Source organism: Salvelinus fontinalis, chromosome 4, assembly GCF_029448725.1.
Source record: "Salvelinus fontinalis isolate EN_2023a chromosome 4, ASM2944872v1, whole genome shotgun sequence".
NCBI classification, from domain to species: Eukaryota; Metazoa; Chordata; class Actinopteri; order Salmoniformes; family Salmonidae; genus Salvelinus; species Salvelinus fontinalis.
In genome coordinates, this window is record NC_074668.1 from 66,349,255 (window position 1) to 66,376,947 (window position 27,693).

General features: G+C 45.2%; 1 protein-coding gene across 4 annotated transcripts in view; it reads right to left on the reverse strand.

Annotated features, from left to right (window-relative positions):
• Positions 1–10,189: 10,189 nt before the first annotated feature.
• LOC129854244 (E3 ubiquitin-protein ligase NEDD4-like) overlaps positions 10,190–27,693 on the reverse strand; it is a 54,923-nt gene continuing 37,419 nt past the window's right edge. For 2 of the 4 annotated variants that reach the window (XM_055921055.1, XM_055921054.1), the window contains 19 exons: positions 27,429–27,587; positions 26,854–26,943; positions 26,456–26,575; positions 21,248–21,451; positions 15,991–16,068; positions 15,784–15,838; positions 15,636–15,694; positions 15,370–15,435; positions 14,915–15,144; positions 14,592–14,713; positions 14,341–14,411; positions 14,113–14,208; positions 13,901–13,974; positions 13,603–13,663; positions 13,449–13,508; positions 13,244–13,351; positions 12,690–12,786; positions 12,425–12,497; positions 10,190–12,333 (listed from right to left, as the gene is read on the reverse strand). In XM_055921055.1, the coding sequence (XP_055777030.1) occupies positions 12,231–12,333; positions 12,425–12,497; positions 12,690–12,786; positions 13,244–13,351; positions 13,449–13,508; positions 13,603–13,663; positions 13,901–13,974; positions 14,113–14,208; positions 14,341–14,411; positions 14,592–14,713; positions 14,915–15,144; positions 15,370–15,435; positions 15,636–15,694; positions 15,784–15,838; positions 15,991–16,068; positions 21,248–21,451; positions 26,456–26,575; positions 26,854–26,943; positions 27,429–27,587 (1,926 nt within the window). In that variant the 3' untranslated portion in view covers positions 10,190–12,230. The remainder of the gene's footprint in view (positions 12,334–12,424; positions 12,498–12,689; positions 12,787–13,243; positions 13,352–13,448; positions 13,509–13,602; positions 13,664–13,900; positions 13,975–14,112; positions 14,209–14,340; positions 14,412–14,591; positions 14,714–14,914; positions 15,145–15,369; positions 15,436–15,635; positions 15,695–15,783; positions 15,839–15,990; positions 16,069–21,247; positions 21,452–26,455; positions 26,576–26,853; positions 26,944–27,428; positions 27,588–27,693) is intronic. The other 2 variants (XM_055921056.1, XM_055921053.1) reach the window with 1 other exon arrangement.

The window sequence follows — 27,693 nt, forward strand, 5'->3', positions numbered from 1 at the left end:
GGAGATGCACAGGCCAACATCTTGATCACTTCTTTTTTTTAATGAGTGCCATAGCAGGTATACTTTGATCAGGTGTTACTGTAAAGTTAATACACGAAAGTTAATGCATACAACACATCTGTGTGATTAATGTATATGGTTTGTTAATTTCCCTTATGCCTTTTGAAAACATGGAGCAGACCTTTACTTTGATGACTCACCAGGATCAATGATAATTCAATGATAACTAAGAGGCTTGGGAATTAGAATGATAATTCACCTGGACATAGACATACCTAAATAAACAAGGCTATAGAGTTTCAACCATGGAACATGATTGAGTATCATTGAGAGAATATGATCCACATGCCCTCATAGATCTGGGGAGCAAAATGCTGAATGATAACTGGAGGAAACCCACCATGAAACCCACAGTTGTTAATGTGCAAGGTGTGACTATGGTCTATTGCTTATTCAGAATTTAATTCCTGGTAAGCAAGCATCAGTTCCTCAGGAAAGGTGTGTTTGTGTGGAAATGGCTTTGGAGTTGAAGTTCATGTGGATAGTTTGGATATGCAATAAATAATTTATCATGCTGTCTGTAAAAAGAACCAGGGCAATGTGTTATATTCTGGGTCTAATGTTTGTGTGTGTGTGTGTGTTTATTCATATTAGGTTATCCCAACAATTTTCTGTTCAAAAGTCCATTCAGATTTACTCAGGTATTCAGGTTCAGATTTACTCAGGTATTGTAACGTCCGGGGTGTAGTGGAGGAAGAAGTCAGGCGCAGCAAGCAGCGAGTTCAGGGTAGCGATACTTTTATTACACCATACCGGTGAAAATGACGCCAACTCAAACAAATGCCCCAAACAGGAGGAACTAAACAGTTCAGCAAAAAACACCATACACAAACAACCGTGATTTACAGTCGAGTACAAACGTATACTGAAAATAATCCCGCACAAAATAAAGCCCAACCAATTAACCTAACTAAACACAGGTGCAACTAATAAACAGACAAGGGGGGGAAAAAGGATCAGTGGCAGCTAATAGGCCAGTGACGACGACCGCCGAGTGCCACCCGAACAGGAAGGGGAGCCACCTTCGGTGGGAATCGTGACAGTACCCCCCCCTCCCCCAGACGCGCGGCTCGAGGGCAACCCGGAGGGCGAGGCGCAGGGCGATCCGGATGGAGGCGATGAAAATCCCTCAACATTGACGGATCCAAGATGTCCCCCACCGGTACCCAGCACCTCTTCTCTGGACCGTACCCCTCCCAGTCCACGAGGTACTGCAGGCCCCTCACCTGGCGTCTCGAGTCCAGAATGGCCCGTATCGTGTACGCCGGGGACCCGTCGATGTCCAGAGGAGGAGGAGGGACCTCCGGCACCTCACCGTCCTGCAGGGGACCAGCTACCACCGGCCTGAGGAGAGACACATGAAATGAGGGGTTAATACGATAATAGGAAGGGAGTTGAAATTGATAACACACCTCGTTTATCCTCCTCAGGACTTTGAAGGGCCCCACACACTGCGGCCCCAGCTTCCGTCAGGGTAAGCGGAGGGGTAGGTTTCGGGTCGAGAGCCAGACCCTGTCCCCCGGTACAAACACAGGGCCTCACTGCGGTGGCGGTCAGCACTCCTCTTCTGCCGTCCACTGGCTTGTTTGAGGGATTCCTGGACGGCCCTCCAGGTCTCCTTGGAGCGCTGCACCCACTCCTCCACCGCAGGAGCCTCGGTCTGACTTGGATGCCAAGGTGCCAGGACCGGCTGGTAGCCCAACACACACTGGAACGGAGATAGGTTTGTCGAGGAGTGACAGAGTGAGTTTTGGGCCAACTCCGCCCATGGGACGTACCTAGACCACTCCCTGGGCCGGTCCTGGCAAATACGACCGCAGAAACCTACCCACCTCCTGGTTCACTCTCTCCACCTGCCCATTACTCTCGGGGTGATAACCGGAGGTCAGGCTGACCGAGACCCCCAGACGCTCCATGAACGCCCTCCATACCCTGGACGTGAACTGGGGACCACGATCAGAGACGATGTCCTCCGGCACACCGTAGTGCCGGAAGACGTGGGTGAATAACGCCTCCGAAGTCTGTAGGGCTGTAGGGAGACCGGGCAACGGGAGGAGATGGCAGGACTTAGAAAACCGGTCCACAACCACCAAAACCGTGGTGTTCCCCTGAGACGGGGGGAGATCGGTCAGGAAATCCACTGATAAGTGAGACCATGGCCGTTGTGGAATGGGGAGGGGTTGTAACTTCCCTCTAGGAAGGTGCCTAGGAGCCTTACTCTGGGCTCACATGAACAGGAAGAGACATAAACCCTAACGTCCCTAGCCAAGGTGGGCCACCAATACTTCCCCCGGAGGCCCTGCACTGTCCTCGCCACCCCAGGATGACTCGAGGAGGGTGAGGTGTGAGCCCACCGAATCAGTTGGTCCCAAACACCAAGCGGCACGTACTTACGCCCAGCCGGACACTGAGGAGGCGCAGGCTCCGCCCGTAACGCCCGCTCGATGTCCGAGTCCACCTCCCATACTACTGGTGCCATCAGCCTCGAGGCTGGAAGGATGGGAGTAGGCTCGGTGGACCGATCCTCCGTGTCATAAAGACGGGACAGCGAAAATACTCCAGATTCTGGTGGTCGGTCCAGATGAGAAAAGGGTGCCTAGCCCCCTCAAGCCAGTGTCTCCACACCCTCAGGGCCCTGACCACCGCTAACAACTCCCGGTCCCCCACATCATAGTTACGCTCCGCCGGACTGAGCTTCCTCAAAAAGAAAGCGCAGGGGCGGAGTTTTGGTGGCGTACCCGAGCGCTGTGATAGCACGGCACCCACCCCAGCCTCGGACGGGTCCACCTCCACTATGAATGCTAGAGAGGGGTCCGGGTGCGCCAACACTAGTGCATCCGTGAACAGCGCCTTCAACCTATTGAAGGCTCTGTCCGCCTCTGCCGACCACCGCAAACGCATCGGCCCCCCCTCAGCAGTGAAGTAATGAGAGCTGCTACCTGGCCAAAACCTCGGATAAACCTCCGTAATAATTGGCAAAACCCAAAAACCGCTGCACGTCCTTCACCGTGGTAGGAGTCGGCCAATTACGCACAGCCTTAATGCGGTCACATTCCATCACCACCCCTGAGGTGGAAATGTGATAACCCAGGAAGGAGACAGCTCGTTTGGAGAACACACACTTCTCAGCCTTGACGTATAGGTCATGATTCAGCAGTCTACCAAGCACCTTGCGTACCAGAGACACATGCGCGGCGCAGGTGGCAGAATAGATCAGAATATAATCAATATAAACGACCACGCCCTGGCCATGCAGGTCCCTGAGAATCTCGTCTACAAAAGATTGAAAGACGTCTGGAGCATTCTTTAACCCATACGGCATGACGAGGTACTCATAGTGGCCCGATGTGGTACTAAATGCGGTTTTCCACTCGTCTCCCTCCCGAATACGCACAGACTATACGCGCTCCTGAGATCCAATTTTGTGAAAAACTGTGCTCCGTGAAATGATTCCACCGCCGTAGCGATGAGAGGTAGTGGGTAACTAAACCCCACTGTGATGGCATTTAGACCTCTATAATCAATGCATGGACGCAGATCTCCCTCCTTTTTCTTCACAAAAAAGAAACTCGAGGAGACGGGTGAGATGGAGGGCCGAATGTACGCCTGTCCCAGAGATTCCGTGACATATGTTTCCATAGCCAAGGTCTCCTCCTGGGACAATGGGTACACGTGACTCTTGGGAAGCGCAGCGTTTACCTGGTGATTTATCGCACAACCCCCCGGTCGATGAGGTGATAATTTAGTCGCTCTCTTCTTACTGAAATCGATTGCCAAATCGGCATATTCGGGGGGGATGCGCACCGTGGAACCCTGGTCTGGACTCTCCACCGACGTGGCACCGATGGAAACTCCCAGACACTTTCCAGAACATTCCTCTGACCACCCCTGGAGAACCCCCTGTCTCCACGAAATCTTAGGATTGTGACTAGCCAGCTAGGGAATCCCCAGCACAACTGGAAACACAGGCAAATTGATAAAGAAGAGACTAATTCGCTCCCTATGATTCCCCTGCGTCACCATGTCCAGTGGAACTGTGGCCTCCCTGACCAACCCTGACCCTAATGGCCGGCTATCTAGGGAGTGCACGGGGAAGGGAGAATCTATCGGCACGAGCGGAACACCCAGCTTGATGGCGAGTCCACGATCCATAAAATTCCCAGCTGCACCTGAATCGAATAGAGCCTTATGCTGGGAAGAGAGGAAAAATTCAAGAAGAAAAATCAAGACAAACATGTGACCAACAGGGGGTTCTGGGTGAGTTTGATGCTGACTCACCTGGGGTGACCAAGAAGCGTTCCGCCTGCCATCTCGACTCCCAGACGGGCCCCCCGTTCGCACCGATCGGCCGTGTGTCCTCTCCGACCACAGCTGGTGCAGGGGGAGCCCCCTCCTCCGGTACCCCTCGGCATGGCCCCTCCCAACTCCATAGGAATGGGAGCGGGGGCGCTGGGTGATGGAACGAACAGGACCCTCTACGAACGCCCGCGGGCAGCCAGCAGATTGTCCAGCCGGATAGACATGTCGATAAGTTCATCCAGGGGGATCTCCCGGGGGAGTCTAGGCCATTCCAGACCGCGTTTGCCCACTCCAGAGCACGACCCGTCAGGCAGGAGATGAGGACACTCACCCTCTCCGCTCCCGAGGGAGTGGGCCTCACAGTCGCCAGGTACAGTTCCAGTTGGAGCAAGAACCCCTGACACCTCGCCGCCGCTCCATTATATTCTCTCGGGAGCGCAAGACGGAGAGCGCTGGAGCCGGAGGATGGGGAGAGAGGAGAAGAGGGGTCCAGAGCTGGGGAAACTGAAGGTGGAGAGAGGAGACTACTCCTCTCCCATCGGTCCATTCTCTCCATCATCTGGTCCATCGCGGATCCGATCCGATGGAGAATGCTAGTGTGGTGGAGGACACGTTCCTCCATCGATGGAAGGGGGTTGGCAGCTGCTCCTGCTGACTCCATTCTTGGGTGGTGCGGGATTCTGTAACGTCCGGGGTGTAGTGGAGGAAGAAGTCAGGCGCAGCAAGCAGCGAGTTCAGGGTAGCGATACTTTTATTACACCACACCGGTGAAAATGACGCCAACTCAAACAAATGCCCCAAACAGGGGGAACTAAACAGTTCAGCAAAAAACACCATACACAAACAACCGTGACTTACAGTCGAGGGCAAACGTATACTGAAAATAATCCCGCACAACCAGCAGGCGGGCCGGCTGGTAAATAAAGCCCAACCAATTAACCTAACTAAACACAGGTGCAACTAATAAACAGACAAGGGGGGAAAAAAGGATCAGTGGCAGCTAATAGGCCGGTGACGACGACCGCCGAGCGCCACCCGAACAGGAAGGGGAGCCACCTTCGGTGGGAGTCGTGACAGGTATTCAGGTTATCATGTTGTCTTCCAAGCATGCATTTATTTGTAATGCCCCTCAATGACGAGTCTGTATTCTAACACAAATGAGTTGCAGTTAAGACTGCTAATAGCCACAGTTAGAGAACAAGAGGAAAAGATAGAGGGTGGTGATAATTACCTATCATAAGTTTTTAGGTTGACAGAGCATCATAACACTTCCCAGTTAGTTTCAATAATTCAGTAACATTCTTAGTGAGATATCCCACAACATAACTCTGGTGTCATTAAAATAGCAACCTCCATTGCATAATGCTCAGACACTTACAGACATCTTAAAACTTTTAAAAGCTCTTGGCATATTGGCCTTACACACTATCAGTTGCCAATGCCATATACTATTTACACCATGCATTTATTTTTAATGGCTCTCAAGGACACGGCTGTATTCCAACACCAGTATGATGCGTTTTAAGACAACTCAGGGACACTTGACCAACGCAAAGAAGGTGTTGAAAAATTTGGTCCATATAACATCTTGACCAATGTTCCCACTTTGAAAGTGACGACATGGACATAGAGAACTGGTAAAAGAACTCATTGTGTATACTTGCGTAATTAAACATAATTGACAAATGAAAATGTTTCGGTCACATAGACCTTTATTACGGCATATGGGTAAAGATAGATACATTTGTGTTTGTTTCAACATGGGCCGGTAAAAGTCACTCCATGTCAAACAGGGCAACTGCACTGCAAATGGTCACTCTGGAGGATAGAAAACTGTTTATGGAAATGAGGCACTCTCTCCACCACTGAGAACTGGGCTCAGCAATTACCAGGAAGCATTGGTAGGAGCAGGACAGCTGCTGCTTAAATGCAGATATTGATCCAGTGTCCATGTTTTATTATGGAGTGAGTTTGACCTTCCTCCCTGCTCTGGACTCTCATTCAGCAGAAGGGCCCGAGGCCCAGCTGTTGTGTCCTTGAGTGTCCCCAGCCCAAAATATAACCAAACCAAAAGCTGATTCTCACAGTCAAGGATCAAGATGTCCACTTCAACAAAGAGAAAATTGATGAAAGCTAAGGTGTAAAAGTGGTGATGCAAAACTATTTTAGGAAATATAACTGAACTCGTGAAATATTTCAAGTTAAAATGCAAGTGCAAGGACTTAAAAAAAAATCTAATTTAAGATCTGCTAATTTTGAACTCACATTGATTTACAATGTATAGTGCCTTATGACTGTAATAACTCTAAAATCACTTAGCCTAATATTGTTTGTTGGTCTGAACAATCAATTTGGACACACTATGATCCTCTTATGTAATATTACTACAACCATGTGATCCATCACAATAACTGAACATCCAGTAGGCTGCGTAGCGATATACTACAGTACTGTCCTAACAAATCATTGTATTAGAAAGATGTTTGTTTGTGACCCAGGCTAACCTGTACTTACATAAAATGCGAAAGTGAATATGCAGCCTCATTTATGGTAACCCCTCACAGGGGAAGGGGGGGGGGGGGGGGGGGGGCTCTTGAGGATGTTCGATTAGGAATTGGTTTTTGGCACCTGCCAACACGACACTGTTAGGGGGTGGAGTGAAGATAGAACTGCACATGGATGGAGGTCGAGCTCTGGGGCCAGATCAATAGGTTAAAAGGGGGGTGGGGGGTATCCGGCACATCCAAGGCCTTCTGCTATTGGACAAGCCCAGTGTCATCCTGCTTCCATACAGACCCATCCTCACTGACCCCAGCAGCGTCCAAGAGGCTGGCCTGAATTGTGTGTGACCTACCACCTGACCCTTCAGCCTGGGGGGGGTTGGTCTTTAGCCAGCACTTTGGGGCTTGGGGGAAAACAGGACAGTTGTGGTTAAGCTGAATCATATGAATGAGCCCTGCCTGCTTTAGAGGGGAAGCTTTCCATTAACTTATTTGTGGATGTGGACATGAAGCTAGGGTTAGAGTTAGGGTTTTGGTTGAGGGTTGAACTGGGATGTGGACATGAAGCTAAGGTTAGAGTTAGGGTTGTGGTTGAGGGTTGAACTGGGATGTGGACATGAAGCTAAGGTTAGAATCAGTCCAAATTGACTAACAGTTCATCACTGATCTGATGCGCTCGAACACAGCCAATATGTAGGCAGTGTTCATTGTGATCAAACAAAACCTCTGTATCCCGGTGATGATGGGAAAAAGCTATTTTTAAAGGTATATAACAAAAAAGTGCTTATTGCACAGTTGACTTAAAGAGCATATGACACATACTGAATAGTAAAGAGCTGCATGTCTTGAGAAATTAACTAGTCTTAAAACAGACAAATTCTGTCATCAAAAAGTGCAGAATAAAAGTAATCCTCTGGCTTGTAGATATCGAACAACTATACTGTACAAAAATATAAACGCACCATGCAACAATTTTACTGAGTTACAGTTCATATAAGGAAATCTGTCAATTGAAATAAATTCATTAAGCCCTAATCAATGGATTTCACAACTGGGCAGGGGCGCAGCCAATCAGAATGTTTTTCCCCACAAAAGGGCCTTATTAGACATACAGTATATCACAAAAGTGAGTACACCCCTCACATTTTTGTAAATATTTGAGTATATCTTTTCATGTGACAACACTGAAGAAATGACACTTTGCTACAATGTAAAGTAGTGAGTGTACAGCTTGTATAACAGTGTACATTTGCTGTCCCCTCAAAATAACTCAACACACAGCCATTAATGTCTAAACCGCTGGCAACAAAAGTGAGTACACCCCTAAGTGAAAATGTCCAAATTGGGCCCAATTAGCCATTTTCCCTCCCCGGTGTCATGTGACTCGTTAGTGTTACAAGGTCTCAGGTGTGAATGGGGAGCAGGTGTGTTAAATTTGGTGTCATCGCTCTCACACTCCCTCATACTGACTGGTCACTGGAAGTTCAACATGGCACCTCATGGCAAAGAACTCTCTGAGGATCTGAAGAAAATAATTGTTGCTCTACATAAAGATGGCCTGGGCTATAAGAAGATTGCCAAGACCCTGAAACTGAGCTGCAGCACGGTGGCCAAGACCATACAGCGGTTTCACTGGACAGGTTCCACTCAGAACAGGCCTCGCCATGGTCGACCAAAGAAGTTGAGTGCACGTGCTCAGCGTCATATCCAGAGGTTGTCTTTGGGAAATAGACGTATGAGTGCTGCCAGCATTGCTGCAGAGGTTGAAGGGGTGGGGGGTCAGCCTGTCAGTGCTCAGACCATACGCCGTACACTGCATCAAATTGGTCTGCATGGCCGTCGTCCCAGAAGGAAGCCTCTTCTAAAGATGATGCACAAGAAAGCCCGCAAACAGTTTGCTGAAGACAAGCAGACTAAGGACATGGATTACTGGAACCATGTCCTGTGGTCTGATGAGACCAAGATAAACTTATTTGGTTCAGATGGTGTCAAGCGTGTGTGGCGGCAACCAGGTGAGGAGTACAAAGACAAGTGTGTCTTGCCTACAGTCAAGCATGGTGGTGGGAGTGTCATGGTCTGGGGCTGCATGAGTGCTGCCGGCACTGGGGAGCTACAATTCATTGAGGGAACCATGAATGCCAACATGTACTGTGACATACTGAAGCAGAGCATGATCCCCTCCCTTCGGAGACTGGGCCGCAGGGCAGTATTCCAACATGATAATGACCCCAAACACACCTCCAAGACGACCACTGCCTTGCTAAAGAAGCTGAGGGTAAAGGTGATGGACTGGCCAAGCATGTCTCCAGACCTAAACCCTATTGAGCATCTGTGGGGCATCCTCAAACGGAAGGTGGAGGAGTGCAAGGTCTCTAACATCCACCAGCTCCGTGATGTCGTCATGCAGGAGTGGAAGAGGACTCCAGTGGCAACCTGTGAAGCTCTGGTGAACTCCATGCCCAAGAGGGTTAAGGCAGTGCTGGAAAATGATGGTGGCCACACAAAATATTGACACTTTGGGCCCAATTTGGACATTTTCACTTAGGGGTGTACTCACTTTTGTTGCCAGCGGCTTAGACATTAATGGCTGTGTGTTGAGTTATTTTGAGGGGACAGCAAATGTACACTGTTATACAAGCTGTACACTCACTACTTTACATTGTAGCAAAGTGTCATTTCTTCAGTGTTGTCACATGAAAAGATATACTCAAATATTTACAAAAATGTGAGGGGTGTACTCACTTTTGTGATATACTGTACATACTCCTCAGTTCCATCAACTGTCCAGGTGACTAGTCTCAGATGATCCCGCAGGTGAAGAAGCCGAATGTGGAAGTCCTGGGCTGGCATGGGTTACAAGTGGTGAGGCCGGTTGAACCTACTGCCAAATTCTCTAAAATGGCGTTGGAGGCAGTAGAGAAATGAACATTACATTCTCTGGTAACAACTCTGGTGGACATTCCTACAGTCAGCATGCCAATTGCATGGTCCCTCAAAACTTGAGACATCGGTGGCAATGTGTTGTGATAAAACTGCACATTTTAGAGTGGCCTTTTATTGTCCCCCAGCACAAGGTACACCTATGTAATGATCAAGCTGTTTAATCGTCTTCTTGATATGCCACACCTGTCAGGTGGATGGATTATCTTGGCAAAGGAGAAATGCTCATTAACAGGGATGTAAACATATTTGTGCCCAAGATTTGAGAGAAATAAGCTTTTTGTGCATCTGGCTCATTTCTGGGATCTTTTATTTCAGCTTATGGATCATGGGACCAACATTTCACGTTGTGTTTATATTTTTTTTCAGAATAATATGAAAGGAGAAGATTAGGTGGCATTTTCCATTTATTCGTTTTTCTAAATATGTTGCCGTTTACTTTGGCATGCAATCAAAACATGTTGTTTTCAACAAGACACAGAAGTTTTATTTCATTAAAGAATTGATAAAAAATCCACTTAGTTGTCAGAATTACGTTTCTGACACAATATATAAATTAAGTATCTCTTAAAATAATGAATGATAGAGTATCGGATGTTAACAATATATCCATTCAACTAAAGGATAAGAGCATGTCAAAGATTGGGATGATCAAATTCTATGATAAAGTACAATGCCTTCATTTGTAATGTAAGTCTTAATTAACAGTGAAATGAAACGTGCTTTTTTCTTCCATGGCAAGTAAAATGTACTCAAGTCAAATGCACTTAAAAGCAGAGGATTTTAGTATGAAATCATACTCAACGTATGCATTCTGAAATTGATAGTTTGGCAAAGATCAAGACACTATGACTTTTATAACTATTTTAACAAAGTGCTTTACCTTATAAAAGCACAAGTATAACATTTTGATTTAAGAGAAATGAAAAATACCATATTTTCCTTCAACAATCTGTAAACATACCAGATAGTGTAAACATGTTTTGTACCATTCATACAATACATTCTTTGATAGAGCACACCACTGCATATGTACAGTCAATTCCCTCAAGATAATCAAAGGCAAAAAAAGACATTCGCAGAAATCTTTGAGAATTGATAGTATCAATTTCTTGATATTAATTCAATAGAGTTATTACATAGAGCAATTTGAAAAAAAAATATATACTCCTAAAAATAGAGTATTATACTGCTCTATAACACCCATGAATAGAGCAGGGCTCTCCAACCCTGTTTCTGGAGACCTACTGTTCTGTAGGTTCAGTCCAACCCTAATCTAGCGCTCCTGATTATATTAATTAGTTACAACTGGGGTTGGAGGTGAAAACCTACAGAAGGGTAGTGCTCCAGGAACAGGGTTGAGAGCCCTGGAATAGCGGAATAAAAAATGATACATCCATCACTGAATAAAAAAAACAGCAGAGGAAACACATATTTTGCAAGTGTGTGTGCAAGAAAGAGAGCGCAATGGCAACATGGTTTTTCAATGGAGTATAATGTGGAGTCGTCAGTTCTACGATATCCCCAGTATGCTATACAAAGGTGCATTCACTGTCCATTGCTCAGACACATACTCTGTGATTGTAAAAAAAACAACAAAAAAAACACTAGGAACATCTGCTCTTTCCATTACATAGACTGACCAGGTGAATCCAGCTGAAAGCTATTATCCCTTATTGATGTCACTTGTTAAATCCACTTCAAATCAGTGTAGATGAAGAGACAGGTTAAAGAAGGATTTTGAAGCCTTGATACATGGATTGTGTCTGTGTGCCATTCAGAGGGTTGATGGGCAAAACAAAATATTTATGTGCCTTTGAACGTGGTATTGTTGTAGGTGCCAGGCGCACCGATTTGTGTCAAGAACTGCAACACTGCTTGGTTTTTCACGCTCAAGTTTCCTGTGGTCCACCACTCAAAAGACATCCAGCCAACTTGACACAATTGTGGGAAGCATTGGAGTCATGGGCCAGCATCCCTGTGAAATGCTTTCGACACCAGTGTATATATACGGCAATGTATATCGAAGTCCAATGTCAATCTCCTCATGATAGAATGTTTATCATAGATGAACAATAATATCTGTATGATATAATGCATTTGATAAATTGTATATAGATCTGGTATAAGTATACATACATATTTACGAGACACAAAAAAACTATTTGTAAACTTCACAGACCAAGAGTGATTTAAGAAGTGATTTTCACTCATCCATCCCTTCCACTGTGCAGGAGAGAGGAGCACCTAAGACTTTGCTGTCTGTGACTGTTCTCCATCTTCTCAGGCGGTTGGCAGGTCAGGTCTGGACCTGAATATTATGTGTTTTATCAGCATTAAACAGAACTACAGCACAAAACTTGGTGCTAGCCCTCAGTTCACTGGCAGTAACTGCCATTTTAACATCTGTGCCATAGGCCACACACTCCCCTAATCCACTCCATCAAAGCCTTGTGCATTCTCTATGGCGATGTGTAGCTTCTCCCTCAGCTCCTCAAACGACTCATAGGGAGGCAGGTCCAGCCGGTTGAAGCTGAAGAAGGTAAAACAAAACCAAATTCAAATGTACATTTGTTGCAGTAATCAGGTAGGACTATTAGCCAAACTGCTGTATTGTTACTCACCACGTGTGGGCTCTAGGTAGTTTGTCTCGTGTTCCCCACTGCTCAATGGTAAACAGCTGTGGTCCGTTAGACCCTGTGATTTCATAACATAAAACAAGATTAGGAGGAGAGAATCATATACAAACACCTCTGGTTACAATTTAGAATCCATGTTTCAAAGTTCATATCAATCTATGTAATGACAAAATGGTTAAAAACATACCTAGAATATACCCTGTATTATACAAATGAGTCTTAATACAGAGAAGTAGAGAAGAGGACTCACCGTAGAGCTCTGCAAAGCCATTCATTGGGACCCGGGAGGTGCCAGTCACAAACTGCAACAGGCGGATACGCTTCTCTGCATCCATCAGCAGAACAGTCTGAGAATGACAAAATATCATTCAAATAGTTGTAATGAATATTGATAATTCACCCAAAAACTAAGGATGCATTGTGGAAATTCTGGCCCGATATCAGATATTTACCGATATCCAATGTGTTCTTGGGAGTTTTCGCTTTCAGGAATGGGCTAATAATAGCTAATAGCTCAAACCATTTGGACGCTAAAGCCAAATTCATAGGAAGAGTTTTTCTTCAAGTTGCGCCACCCACTTAAAAAAAAAATGCCACAGACCGCTCAGTTTGTCTCCGCAACTAATAGCGGATACATTTCAGTCCCCATCATTGTCCTTTGTCTCCACATCAGACAGATGTCGACATAATATTTTTAACCAATTATCGTCCGTTACCGATATGGTCACCAATAAACCGTACATCCCTAACAAAAACACTCTAGAATCCAGAGGCTTCTGCTCCAGTGGTGGAGTATCCTTTTACCTTCCAGAACCACAGGATGACAGGCTGGTTGGGACAGTAGCCATTCTTGTACTTGGTGTTCTCCCTCCAGTCGTTCACATCCACGTCTCCCAGGCCACACATCAGGAGCTAGAGAGAAGAAAAAAAAGACAGAACATCACTCAACGATCTGGAAAGACAGGCTCTCAGTCATGCATCATCTCAGAGTGATAGGAATGACACCCACCTCCAGCTCATTCTCGTCAAAGATCTTGATGAGATCCTGGGGTATCAACTCATAGAATCCCTAAGACAAGAGAGAGGAACACGCAATAAGTCAACCGTTTCTTTCAATCTTATCACAACTCAATCAAAACATCTCAATAAAACCTAGTGTTTACCTCCTTAAATGCGGTCATCTGCTTCAGTATCCTGTTCACGAACCTCCACTGCATGACAAGACTGAAATAAAATGTTTATTTTGAAATGGAAGCATTCAAAAGCCCTAATAATTTATAATTTTTCTAATGATGCAGACATTATGTGGTGGGTAGTGGCTTCATTGTCCATTTGCAAACCCTTCTAAGGCCAAATATGTGACTTGTGGGTCACCTACAGGTAACCAGCTGAACAGCACTACATGGCAGTGTGTATGAGGCATGTTTCCTCTTTCAACCAGCAGAGGGCTCTGGTGCTTACTGGATATATTCCTTCTTGTTGTCATCGGTGACAACTATTTCAGATCCTCCTGGCTTCAGCTCATGCTGGTGGGTCTAAATAGGAGGAAATGTGATGTCAGCATGACTGATACCAGGGTTCCACTTAGCATCAATTTTAACCACTTCACTCAATAGGCACAAGATAGAACAGAAAATACTTGTGCCAAACAACAAATAGGAAGCAGGTCCCACCTGTCCAAAGAGCTCTTCGTCTATGGTGAATCTCAGATCCAGGTCTATCGGGTCATTCTCCAATATCCACTTCAGGGAGTTGAAGTACTCACTGTCCTGAAATAACACACAAACACCATTACCCCTTATGGTGAAACACTGCTGTTTTAGATGTCTGATTTATCTTGTCTCTATCTGATTAGGTGAATGGAAGATGTGAGAGTAATCTAGATAGTATTAGGTACCTACCACAGACTCCATGTCCTGTAGAGTAATGTGCTTCTGCAACATCATCTTGTAGAAAGGCCTGATGAAGAAGGCTAGAAAAAAATAACATGTCAGGATCTGTTCAACACACCTAATCCTTGTGGCCCTAGCATAGAGCTGTCCTCAGCTCTTAGTTTCTCTACACACACTCGTGTCACACTACTATTAGACGAATTAATGAACTTTTAACAGACACAAAGTTCATGAGTGAAATCACCAGCAGTGAGACTCACCGTCCAGCAGCTTTCCATGGTAGACAGCCATGCCTGCCACACGGCCAATGAACTTAAAGTAGGACAGGTGGTCCTCATTGCAGAGGCCTGAGTTGGGGTTGATCTGCAGAGTGTAGTTGTCCCTGCCCCAGAACATGCAGAGGAGAAACTTAACACAGTTCTAAAGTCATCCAAATCCTTCTCTGATCCATTCCAGAACATATCCTCATTAAAATGATTCATAATGCTGTCAGAGATGTTATTCACTAACAGCCCCATTAAGGGCCTGTTCCATTTTTCCTTGCCTTAAAATGGAATTCTAACACATTCAAAAAGAGACTCACGTGGCAGAATACTCAAACAGCCCATAATAGGGGTTGAACATCTCCTTGGAGATTAGGAAGAACCACTCCCTGGCCACGCCCCCATAATCCAAGCCCTTCTCTCCCTCAAACTCCACCCACAGCCGCGCCTTCAGGAAGTCGGCCCTCTTGATTGACAGGATTCGTCTGTAGGAGTCCTCTAGCACGGTGTTCCGCCTGAGCTTCATCTCAAAGCGGTTGGGGATGTCAGCCTGGAATTGGAGATAGAGTATGCTGAGTGAGTGGACATCAGGTCAGGGGATGTAGCTGGACTAAATGTCATAGAAGATATTGTGAGGATGATTGAGAGAAAGACAAGATAGGCTTTTACAGTGTGAATATGCTGTATATCTGACCTATTTGTGAGGTTAAGCTGTAATAACATTAAGAGCATAGGGCCTTCAGTAATTACCTGTCTTGGGAAAAACAATGCTTACCGGTTTCTTCAGCTTCTTCCGGAAGTATTCATACTTCTGTTTATAGTCTCTGGAGTAAGGCACAGCCTAGAATAGACAAGGATGGGAGATCCAATGACCGGAAATCAATTATGAACACATGATGAATGATTCGGTTTTATGGCCAACCTGGAGAACCTGACTCCAAAAAGAGAATGGGCCATATTGCATTCCTAAAATTACTCTACCGGAATATAATAAATAAAAATCTCTAGCTATAGATTTTTAAATATATCATCTGTACTTACTGGTCCAGTTATGGCTGAATTCTGCAATCTGGGGTCATCCCATTGTGTGTTCTTCGTGTCTGAAAATACATCAGATTTATTCAGCATTGGTAGTAGGCGAATGCATTTTTCACTCATTTTGACAAATTGTAGTACATGTCATACATACTGTGATCTATGTAGAATATCCTCCCATCACTGTGGACCCTCTCCTCCCAGCCAGGCTAAGATAAGGGTAGCACAAACATTACTCACATAATTTTTTCCCTTAAAATCAACCATTCACTCAGCAACTTTCGACTTTGAGGCTCATGACACTGGGCTGCTAATTGCCTTCTTAGAGTGCTATTGGATATGATATCATTGTAAAGCTTACCGGCATTGGCCCGAGGTCAGTTGGGTCTAGCGAAGGTCTCCTCCTCATGTGCACAGGAATCTTCAACCTGGGGTCTTCCTGTTCACAGCCAGATAAACAGGAAATAAGTCACACAAACAGGAAGGAGCAATGAGAATGTCAGTATTGTCCAGTGGATAACTGGTCATTCTGGCCACGATGATGCGTGACTAGACCCTGTAGATAGGGCCTGGGGGTATTTCTTGATCAAGTGACCTGATCAAGAAAAACAACATATATAGTACCAGTCAAAAGTTTAGACACACCTACTCATTCAAAGGGTTTTTCTTTATTTGTACTATTTTCTACATTGTAGAATAATAGTGAATACATCACAACTATGAAATAACACATATGGAATCATGTAGTAACGATTTTTTTTTTAAACAAATCATTTAAAAAATAAATATATTTGAGATTCTTCAAAGTAGCCACCCTTTGCCTTGATGACAGATTTGCACACTTGGCATTCTCTCAACCAGCTCCATGATGTAGTCACCTGGAATGCATTTCAATTAACAGGTGTGCCTTGGTAAAAGTTAATTTATGGAACTTTTTAACCAGGTAGGTAAGTTGAAAACAAGTTCTAATTTACAATTGCGACCTGGCCAAGATAAAGCAAAGCAGTTCGACACATACAACAAAACAGAGTTACACATGGAGTAAAACATACAGTCAATAATACAGTAGAAAAATAAGTCTATATACAATGTGAGCAAATGAGGTGAGATAAGGGAGGTAAAGGCAAAAAAAGGCCATGGTGGCGAAGTAAATACAATATAGCAAGTAAAACACTGGAATGGTAGATTTGCAGTGGAAAAATGTGCAAAGTACAAATAGAAATAATGGGGTGCAAAGGAGAAAAATAAATAAATACAGTAGGGGAAGAGGTAGTTGTTTGGGGTAAATTATAGATGGGCTATGTACAGGTGCAGTAATCTGTGAGCTGCTTTGACAGCTGGTGCTTAAAGCTAGTGAGGGAAATAAGTGTTTCCAGCTTCAGAAATTTTTGTAGGTCGTTCCAGTCACTGGCAGCAGAGAACTGGAAGGAGAGGCAGCCAAAGGAGGAATTGGCTTTGGGGGTGACCAGAGAGATATACCTGCTGGAGCGCGTGCTATGATGACCAGCGAGCTGAGATAAGGGGGGACTTTACCTAGCAGGGTCTTGTAGATGACCTGGAGCCAGTGGGTTTGGCGACGAGTATGAAGCGAGAGCCAGCCAACGACAGCGTACAGATCGCAGTGGTGGGTAGTATATGGGGCTTTGGTGACAAAACGGATGGCACTGTGATAGACTGCATCCAATTTATTGAGTAGGGTATTGGAGGCTATTTTGTAAATGACATCGCTGAAGTCGAGGATCGGTAAGATGGTCAGTTTTACGAGGGTATGTTTGGCAGCATGAGTGAAGGATGCTTTGTTGCGAAATAGGAAGCCAATTCTAGATTTAACTTTGGATTGGAGATGTTTAATGTGAGTCTGGAAGGAGAGTTTACAGTCTAACCAGACACCTAGGTATTTGTAGTTGTCCACATTAGAGGTCGACCGATTATGATTTTTCAACGCCAATACCGATTATGGGAGGACCAAAAAAAGCAGATACCGATTAATGTATTTGTAATAATGACAATTACAACAATACTGAATGAACACTGATTTTAACTTAATATAATACATCATTAAAATCAATTTAGCCCAAAATAAATAATTAAACATGTTCAATTTGGTTTAAATAATGCAAAAACCGTGTTGGAGAAGAAAGTAAAAGTGCAATATGTGCCATGTAAGAAAGCTAACGTTTAAGTTCCTTGCTCAGAACATGAGAACATATGAAAGCGGGTGGTTCCTTTCAACATGAGTCTTCAATATTCCCAGGTAAGAAGTTTTAGGTTGTAGTTATTATAGGAATTATAGGACTATTTCTCTGTATACGATTTGTATTTCATATACCTTTGACTATTAGATGTTCTTATAGGCACTTTAGTATTGCCAGTGTAACAGTATAAGCTTCCATCCCTCTCCTCGCCGCTACCTGGGCTCGAACCAGGAACACATCGACAACAGCCACCCACGAAGCAGCGTTACCCATGCAGAGCAAGGGGAACAACTACTCCAAGTCTCAGAGCGAGTGATGTTTGAAACGTTATTAGCGCACACCCCGCTAACTAACTAGCCATTTCACATCGGTTACACCAGCCTAATCTCGGGAGTTGATAGGCTTGAAGTCATAAACAGCGCAATGCTTGAAGCACAGCGACGAGCTGCTGGCAAAACGCACGAAAGTGCTGTTTGAATGAATGCTTACGAGCCTGCTGGTGCCTACCATCGCTCAGTCAGACTGCTCTATCAAACCATAGACTTAATTATAACATAATAACACACAGAAATATGAGCCTTAGGTCATTAATATGGTCGAATCCGGAAACTCTCGAAAACAAAACGTTTATTCTTTCAGTGAAATACGGAACCGTTCCGTATTTTATCTAACGGGTGGCATCCATAAGTCTAAATATTCCTGTTACATTGCACAACCTTCAATGTTATGTCATAATTACATAAAATTCTGGCAAATTAGTTCGCAATGAGCCAGGCAGCCCAAACTGTTGCATAAACTCTGACTCTGCGTGCAATGAACGCAAGAGAATTGACCCAATTTCACCTGGTTAATATTGCCAACTAACTTGGATTTCTTTTAGCTAAATATATGCAGGTTTAAAAATATATACTTCTGTGTATTGATTTTAAGAAAGGCATTGATGTTTATGGTTAGGTACACGTTGGAGCAACGACAGTCCTTTTTCGCGAATGCGCACCACATCGATTATACGCAACGGAGGACATGCTAGATAAACTAGTAATATCATCAACCATGTGTAGTTATAACTAGTGATTATGATTGATTGATTGTTTGTTATAAGATAAGTTTAATGCTAGATAGCAACTTACCGTGGCTTCTTACTGCATTCACTTAACAGGCGGGCTCCTCGTGAGGCAGGTGGTTAGAGCGTTGGACTAGTTAACCATAAGGTTGCAAGATTGAATCACTGAGCTGACAAGGTAAAAATCTGTCGTTCTGCCCCTGAACAAGGCAGTTAACTCACGTCGGTGAAAATAAGAAAGTGTTCTTAACTGACTTGCCTAGTTAAATAAAGGTGTAAAAAATTAATTAAAAATATAAAAATATTATAATAAAAAATATCGGCAATATTGGCGTCCAAAATTACCGATTTCTGATTGTTATGAAAACTTGAAATCGGCCCTAATTAATCGGCCATTCCGATAGAATATGTTGACTAGAGGACTAGAGGTCGGCCGATTTAAGTCATAACCGTCCAGAGTAGTGATGCTGGACGGGCGGGCAGGTGCAGTCAGCGATCGGTTGAAGAGCATGCATTTAGTTTTACTTGTATTTAAGAGCAGTTAGAGGCCACGGATGGAGAGTTGTATGGCATTGAAGCTCGTCTGGAGGGTTGTTAACACAGTGTCCAAAGAAGGGCCAGAAGTATACAGAATGGTGTCGTCTGCGTAGAAGTGGATCAGAGACTCACCAGCAGCAAGAGCGACATCATTGATGTATACAGAGAAGAGAGTCGGCCCAAGAATTGAACCCTGTGGCACCCCCATAGAGACTGCCAGAGGCCCGGACAACAGGCCCTCCGATTTGACACACTGAACTCTATCTGAGAAGTAGTTGGTGAACTAGGCGAGGCAGTCATTTGAGAAGCCAAGGCTATCGAGTCTGCCGATGAGGATGTGGTGATTGACAGAGTCGAAAGCCTTGGCCAGGTCGATGAATACGGCTGCACAGTATTGTTTCTTATTGATGGCGGTTAAGATATCGTTTAGGACCTTGAGCATGGCTGAGGTGCAACAATGATCAGCTCTGAAACCAGATTGCATAGCGGAGAAGGTGCGGTGGGATTCGAAATGGTCGGTAATCTGTTTGTTGACTTGGCTTTTGAAGACCTTAGAAAGGCAGGGTAGGATAGATATAGGTCTGTAGCAGTTTGGGTCAGGTAGGGGTGGTTACAGAAGATAGCCCTATTTAGTAAAATTCCAAGCCCATATTATGGCAAGAACAGCTCAAATAAACAAAGAGAAACGACACGCCATCATTACTTTAAGACATGAAGGTCAGTCAATCCAGAAAATGTCAATAACTTTGAAAGCTAATTCAAGTCCAATCACAAAAACAATCAAGCGCTATGATAAAACTGGCTCTCATGAGGACCGCCACAGGAAAGGAAGAACCAGAGGTACCTCTGCTGCAGAAAAGGTCGTTAGAGAAAACACACTCAAATTGCAGCCAAAATAAATGCTTCACAGAGTCCAAGTAACAGACATCCTCAACATCAACTGTTCAGAGGAGACTGCATGAATCAGACCTTCATGGTGAGATTGCTGCAAAGAAACCAATACACAAGGACACCAATAAGAAGAAGAGACTTGCTTGGGCCAAGAAAAACCAGCAATGGGCATTAGACCGGTGGAAATCTGTCCTTTAGTCTGATGAGTCCAAATTAGAAATCTTTGGTTCCAACCTCTGTCTTTGTGAGACGAATGAATCTCCGCATGTGTGGTTCCCACCGTGAAGTATGGAGGAGGTGTGATGGTGTGGGGGTGCTTTGCTGGTGACACTGTCAGTGATTTATTTAGAATTCAAGGCTACCACAGCATTCTGCAGCAATTCGCCATCCCATCTGGTTTGCGCTTAGTGGGATTATCATTTGTTTTTCAACAGGACAATGACCCAAAACACACCTTCAGACTGTGTAAGGGGTATTTAACCAAGAAGGAGAGTGATGCATCAGATGACCTGGCATCCACAATCACCCGACCTAAACCCAATTGAGATGGTTTGGGATGAGTTGGACCGCAGAGTCAAGGAAAAGTAGTCAACAAGTGATCAGCATATGCACTAACTCCTTCAAGACTGTTGGAAAAGCATTCCTCATGAAGCTGGTTGAGAGAATGCTAAGAGTGTGCCTCATCAAGGCAAAGGGTGGCTACTTTAGAGATTCTTCAATATAAAATATATACTGATTGGTTTAACACTTTTTTGGTTACTACATGATTCCATATGTGATATTTCATAGTTTTGACATCTTCATTATTGTTCTACAATGTAGAAAATAGTACAAATAAAGAAAAATCCTTTAATGAGTAGGTGTGTCCAAACTTTTGACTGATACTGCATGTCCTTTTAAGAGTGGTGGTATGCAGGTGCTTGCTCTCTCACCCAGGAAGTGGTCTTAGTGTTGTGGTCGATGAAGAAGGGTTTTCCGTTGGGGGCATTGCGGACCTCCCAGCCCGCCGGCATGAAGCCACACTCCCTCTGTGAGCTGGGGGAGTGCTGGGGGGAGCCCTCAGGAGAGAGCATGGGGGGCTGGTACACAGTGGCGTTCTGGGACAGAACAGCCTGGGCTGCTGCGTCTGAGGTTATCTGGACCATGGAAGGAGAGACGAAGATTAACACTATTGATATACTCAATAGGAGGGTGAACTGGATTCTACATCAACATTATCTACAGTGCTTTCGGAGAGTTTTCAGACCCCTTGACTTTTTTCACATTTTGTTACGTTACAGCCGTATTCTAAAATTGATTAAATACAAAATTATCCTCACAATACCCCATAATGACGAAGTGAAAACAGAAATACCTTTTTTACATAAGTATTTAGACCCTTTGCTATGAGACTCAAAATTGAGCTCAGGTGCATCCCGTTTCCCTTGATCACCTTGACTTCAAGTTTCTACAACTTGGAGTCCACCTGTGGTAAATTCAATTGATTGGACATGATTTGGAAAGGCACACACCTGTCTATATAAAAGGCTCCACAGTTGACAGTGCATGTCAAAGCAAAAACCAAGCCACGAGGTCGAAGGAATTGTCCGTAGAGCACAGACAGAGGATTGTACTGAGGCACAGATTTGGGGAAGGATACCAAAACAGTCAGAGGAGAAGGGCCTTGATGGTCACTGACAGAGCTCTAGAGTTCCTCTGTGGAGATGGGAGAAACTTCCAGACGGAAAACCATCTCTCCACCAATCAGGCCTTTCTTGTAGAGTGGCCAGACAGAAGCCACTCCTCAGTAAAAGGCACATGACAGCCCGCTTGGAGTTTGCCAAAAGGCACCAAAAGACTCTCAGACCATGAGAAACAAGATTCTCTGGTCTGATGAAACCAAGATTGAATTATTTGGCCTGAATGCCAAGCGTCTGGAGGAAACCTGGCACCATCCTTACGGTGAAGCATGGTGGTGGCAGCATCATGCTGTGGGGATGTGTTTCAGCGGCAAGAACTGGGAGACCAGTCAGGATCGAGGCAAAGATGAACGGCGCAAAGCTCAGAGAGATCCTTGATGAAAACCTGCTCCAGAGCGCTCAGGACCTCAGACTGGAACAACGACCCTAAGAACACAGGCAAGACAACACAGGGCTTCAGGACAAGTCTCTGAATGTCCTTGAGTGGAACAGCCAGAGCCTGGACTTGAACCCGATCTAACATATCTGGAGAATACAAAATCGCGCCGGAGGAGATGGCCGCCGTTTTACGGTCTCCTAACCAATTGTGCTATTATGTGTTTTTTCCCCGCGATATTTGTTAATTATTTCGTACATAATGTTTCTGCAACCGTATCTTACGGAAGAAAAGAGCTTCTGGATATCAGGACAACGATCACTCACCTCGGATTAGACTAATATTTCTTCAACAACAACAACAAGCAGGACTCACACAATATTCTCCAAACACCCAACAGGGCAGACATCCCAATTATTCTCAAAAGGAAGCGACGCAGAGGACGAAGAGCCGGATGCCTCGCCCGGACCCGCAGAAGGCAACTAGGAAAGCTGCCGTTACCGTCAATATTACTCGCCAACGTGCAATCATTGGACAATAAACTAGACGAGGTATGATTACGAATATCCAACGGGACATCAAAAACTGTAACATCCTATGCTTCATGGAATCGTGGCTGAATGACGACATGGATATTCAGCTAGCGGGATACACGCTGCACTGGCAGGATAGAACAGCACACTCCGGTAAGACGAGGGGGGGGTGGTCTGTGCATATTTGTAAACAACAGCTGGTGCACGAAATCTAAGGAAGTCTCTAGATTCTGCTCGCCTGAAGTAGAGTATATTGTGATAAATTGCAGGCCACACTACTTGCCTAGAGAGTTCTCAGCTATACTTTTCATGGCTGTTTATTTACCACCACAGACAAATGCTGACACTAAGACCGCACTCAGTCAGCTGTATATGGAAATAAGCAAACAGGAAACCACTCACCCAGAGGCGGTGCTCCTAGTGGCCGGAGACTTTAATGCAGGGAAACTTAAATCAGTTCTACCAAATCTCTAATCAACATGTTAAATGTGTAACCAGAGGGGAAAAAATTATTGATCACCTGTACTCCACACACAGAGACACGTACAAAGCTCTCCCTCGCCCTCCATTTAGTAAATCTGACCACAACTCTATCCTCCTGATTCCTGCTTACAAGCCAAAATTAAAGCAGGAAGCACCAGTGACTCAGGCTATAAAAAAATGGTCAGATGAAGCAGATGCTAAACTACAGGACTGCTTTGCTATCACAGACTGGAACATGTTCCGGGATTCTTCCGATGACATTGAGGAATACACCACATCAGTCACTGACTTTATCAATAAGTGCATTGAGGACGTCGTCCCCACAGTGACTGTACGTACATACCCCAATCAGAAGCCATGGATTACAGGCAACATTCGCACTGAGCTAAAGGGTAGAGCTGCCACTTTCAAGGTGCGGGACTCTAACCCGGAAGCTTACAAGAAATCCCACTATGCCCTGCGACGAACCATCAATCAGGCAAAGCATCAATCAGGCAAAGCATCAATACAGGCCTAAGATTGAATCATACTACACCGGCTCCGATGCTCGTCGGATGTGGCAGGGCTTGCAAACTATTACAGACTACAAAGGGAAGCACAGCCGCAAGCTGCCCAGTGACACGAGCCTACCACAAGCTAAATCACTTCTATGCTCGCTTTGAGGCAAGCAACACTGAGGCATGCTTGAGAGCATCAGCTGTTCTGGACAGCTGTGATCACGCTCTCCGTAGCCAACGTGAGTAAGACCTTTAAACAGGTCAACATACACAAGGCTGCGGGGCCAGATGGATTACCAGGACGTGTGCTCAGGGCATGTGCTGACCAAGTGGCAGGTGTCTTCACTGACATTTTCAACATGTCCCTGATTGAGTCTATAATACCAACATGCTTCAAACAGACCACCATAGTCCCTGTACCCAAGAACACAAAGGCAACCTGCCTAAATGACTACAGACCCGTAGCACTCACGTCCGTAGCCATGAAGTGCTTTGAAAGGCTGGTAATGGCTCACATCAACACCATTATCCCAGAAACCCTAGACCCACTCCAATTTGCATACCGCCCAAACAGATCCACAGATGACGCAATCTCTATTGCACTCTACACTGCCCTTTCCCACCTGGACAAAAGGAACACCTATGTGAGAATGCTGTTCATTGACTACAGCTCAGCGTTCAACACCATAGTACCCACAAAGCTCATCACCAAGCTAAGGAACCTGGGACTAAACACCTCCCTCTGCAACTGTATCCTGGACTTCCTGACAGGCCGCCCCGAGGTGGTGAGGGTAGGTTGCAACACATCTGCCACACTGATCCTCAACACTGGAGCTCCCCAGGGGTGCGTGCTCAGTCCCCTCCTGTACTCCCTGTTCACCCACGACTGCATGGGCAGGCACGACTCCAACACCATCATTAAGTTTGCTGACGACACAACAGTGGTAGGCCTGATCACCGACAACGACGAGACAGCCTATAGGGAGGAGGTCAGAGACCTGGCTGGGTGGTGCCAGAATAACAATCTATCCCTCAACGTAACCAAGACTAAGGAGATGATTGTGGACTACAGGAAAAGGAGCACCGAGCACGTCCCCATTCTCATCGACGGGGCTGTAGTAGAGCCAGTTGAGATCTTCAAATTCCTCGGTGTCCACATCAACAACAAACTAGATTGGTCCAAACACACCAAGACAGTCGTGAAGAGGGCACGACAAAGCCTATTCCCCCTCTGGAAACTAAAAAGATTTGGCATGGGTCCTGAGATCCTCAAAAGGTTCTACAGCTGCAACATCGAGAGCATCCTGACCGGTTGCATCACTGCCTGGTACGGCAATTGCTCGGGCTCCGACCGCAAGGCACTTCAGAGGGTAGTGCATACGGCCCAGTACATCTCTGGTGCAAAGCTGCCTGCCATCCAGGACCTCTACACCAGGCGATGTCAGAGGAAGGCCCTAACAATTGTCAAAGACCTCAGCCACCCCAGTCATAGACTGTTCTCTCTACTACCACATGGCAAGCGGTACCGGAGTGCCAAGTCCAGGACAAAAAGGCTTCTCAGCAGTTTTTACCCCCAAGCCATAAAACTCCTGAATATTTGCATTGTGTGCCCCCCCCAACCCCTCTTTTACGCTGCTGCTACTCTCTGTTTATCTTATATGCATAGTCACTTTAACTATACATTCATGTACATACTACCTAAATTGGCCCGACCAACCAGTGCTCCTGCACATTGGCTAACCGGGCTATCTGCATTGTGTTCCACCACCTGCCAACCCCTCTTTTTACACTTCTGCTACTCTCTGTTCATCATATATGCATAGTCACTTTAACAAAACCTACATGTACATACTACCTCAATAAGCCTGACTAACAGGTGTCTGTATATAGCCTTGCTACTCTTTTTGCAAATGTCTTTTTACTGTTGTTTTATTTCTTTACTTACCTACACCCACACACACACAGACACACACCTTTTTCCGGCACCATTAGTTAGAGCCTGTAAGTAAGCATTTCACTGTAAGGTAACCTGTTGTAATCGGCGCACGTAACAAAAAAAACTTTGATTTGGATTTGATTTGAAAAACCTGAAAATAGCTGTGCAGCGACACTCCCCATCCAACCTGACAGAGCTTGAGAGCATCTGCAGAGAAGGGGAGAAACTCCTTAAATACAGGTGTGCCAAGCTTGTTGTGTCATACCCAAGAGTACTCAATGCTGTAATCGCTGCCAAAGGTGCTTCAACAAAGTATTGAGTAATGTAAATGTGTAAATGTAATATTTCTGTTTTTTGATAAATTAGCAAAAGTTTCTAGAAACCCGTTTTTGCTTTGTCATTATGGGGTATTGTGTGTCGATTGATGAAGGGAAAAAACGATTTAATAATTTTTAGAATAAGGCTGTAACGTAACAAAATGTGGAAAAGGTCAAGGGGTCTGAATACTTTCCAATGACACTGTATCTACACAAGTTAAGTGGGTCCTGATTGGCTTTTTACATGACTTTGAATGCTTCTTTAGTGCACTGTGGTTTGAGAGAGAGTGAGAGCAAAAGAAGGAGGAATGCAGCCTACCTGGATGAGTGGCCGTGTCCAAGTGGTTATCCTGCTGTTGTGATTAACGTAGTAGGGTCTGCTCTTACTATCCTGCTTCTCCTCCCAGCCTGGAGGCAGCCCCGCTGAGGTTGCTAACAACTATTGAACAACAGAAAGAGAGAGAGGCATCAAACAATCCATACAACAATACCTCAAGTGAATAGAACAATAACTTGCTCTGAATCACTGAGCTACATGCTCAAACCTGATGACTGCATTCTCACTGTCCTTACATCATCTGAGAAAACTATGGAAGACACACTTACATGCTGAAGCTGAGCTCAGATGACCCTATCCCACAAATACTGCTGTAATACAGGAGTGCTGTGCTTCCCTGTGCGTGCGTGCGTAGGGGATTTAGGGAACGTAACACACACCACAGGATGAACAGGGTGCTCCTCAACTGTCAGTGTCTGGGCACTGCCTCTGCGACTGGAGTGACTTGAATGACTGGAAGGGCCCTGCAGCTGAAGAGAGCAAGACGACAGAAACCACAGTCATTACCCATACACGTGTTAATAGGCACATATTCTCCAGCTCTAGACAAGCACTAATACCCGTCTAATACTAAAATATTACAGTCCCTCAAGGATTCCGCAATTGCATTAAATGTCTTTAATATTATGCAAGGGCTTGCAATTTCAACCAATCAGCAGTGCCCATTTACTGCATAATATGGTTCAATCAAGCCACACAGATAAAAACTTTGCATATTGCCATGTAAAATGTTAGAATTGATTAGGCAAAATCTTTCATTTTTTAATATCACAAATAATCCCAGTGAAATACTGGAGGGACTGATTACAGCTGTGTTGTTATAACACAGTGTGTTTTCAGTCCCTTCTTGGAACTGTGGAAGGACCCTGTTCAGGAAGCATATTCCCAGTCTGGCTTTGGGTGTCGGCCGATTGGTAACGGGTGCCCGGTCAGCACTGGCCAGTAAATTATTCACCTGGAGGGAGGTACGTCGGTTGCCGGATGTGGCACCCGAGGCCTGGAGGCGACTGAGCTCATCACAGAAGGAGTGAAACTCCAGGGGGGAGTGGGGTGGAGGGGGGGAGCGCTGGCTGTTGTACAAGGTGGACTCATCCTCTGTTATGATTTCCCAACTCTGGAGCAGAGGAAACAAGACACATGAAGAGTTTACCTTCTGTTCTGAAGGATGTCTTGATAGTGTTAAGTCATTGTCTAAGTCATTGAAAACAGTTCTGGCCTGC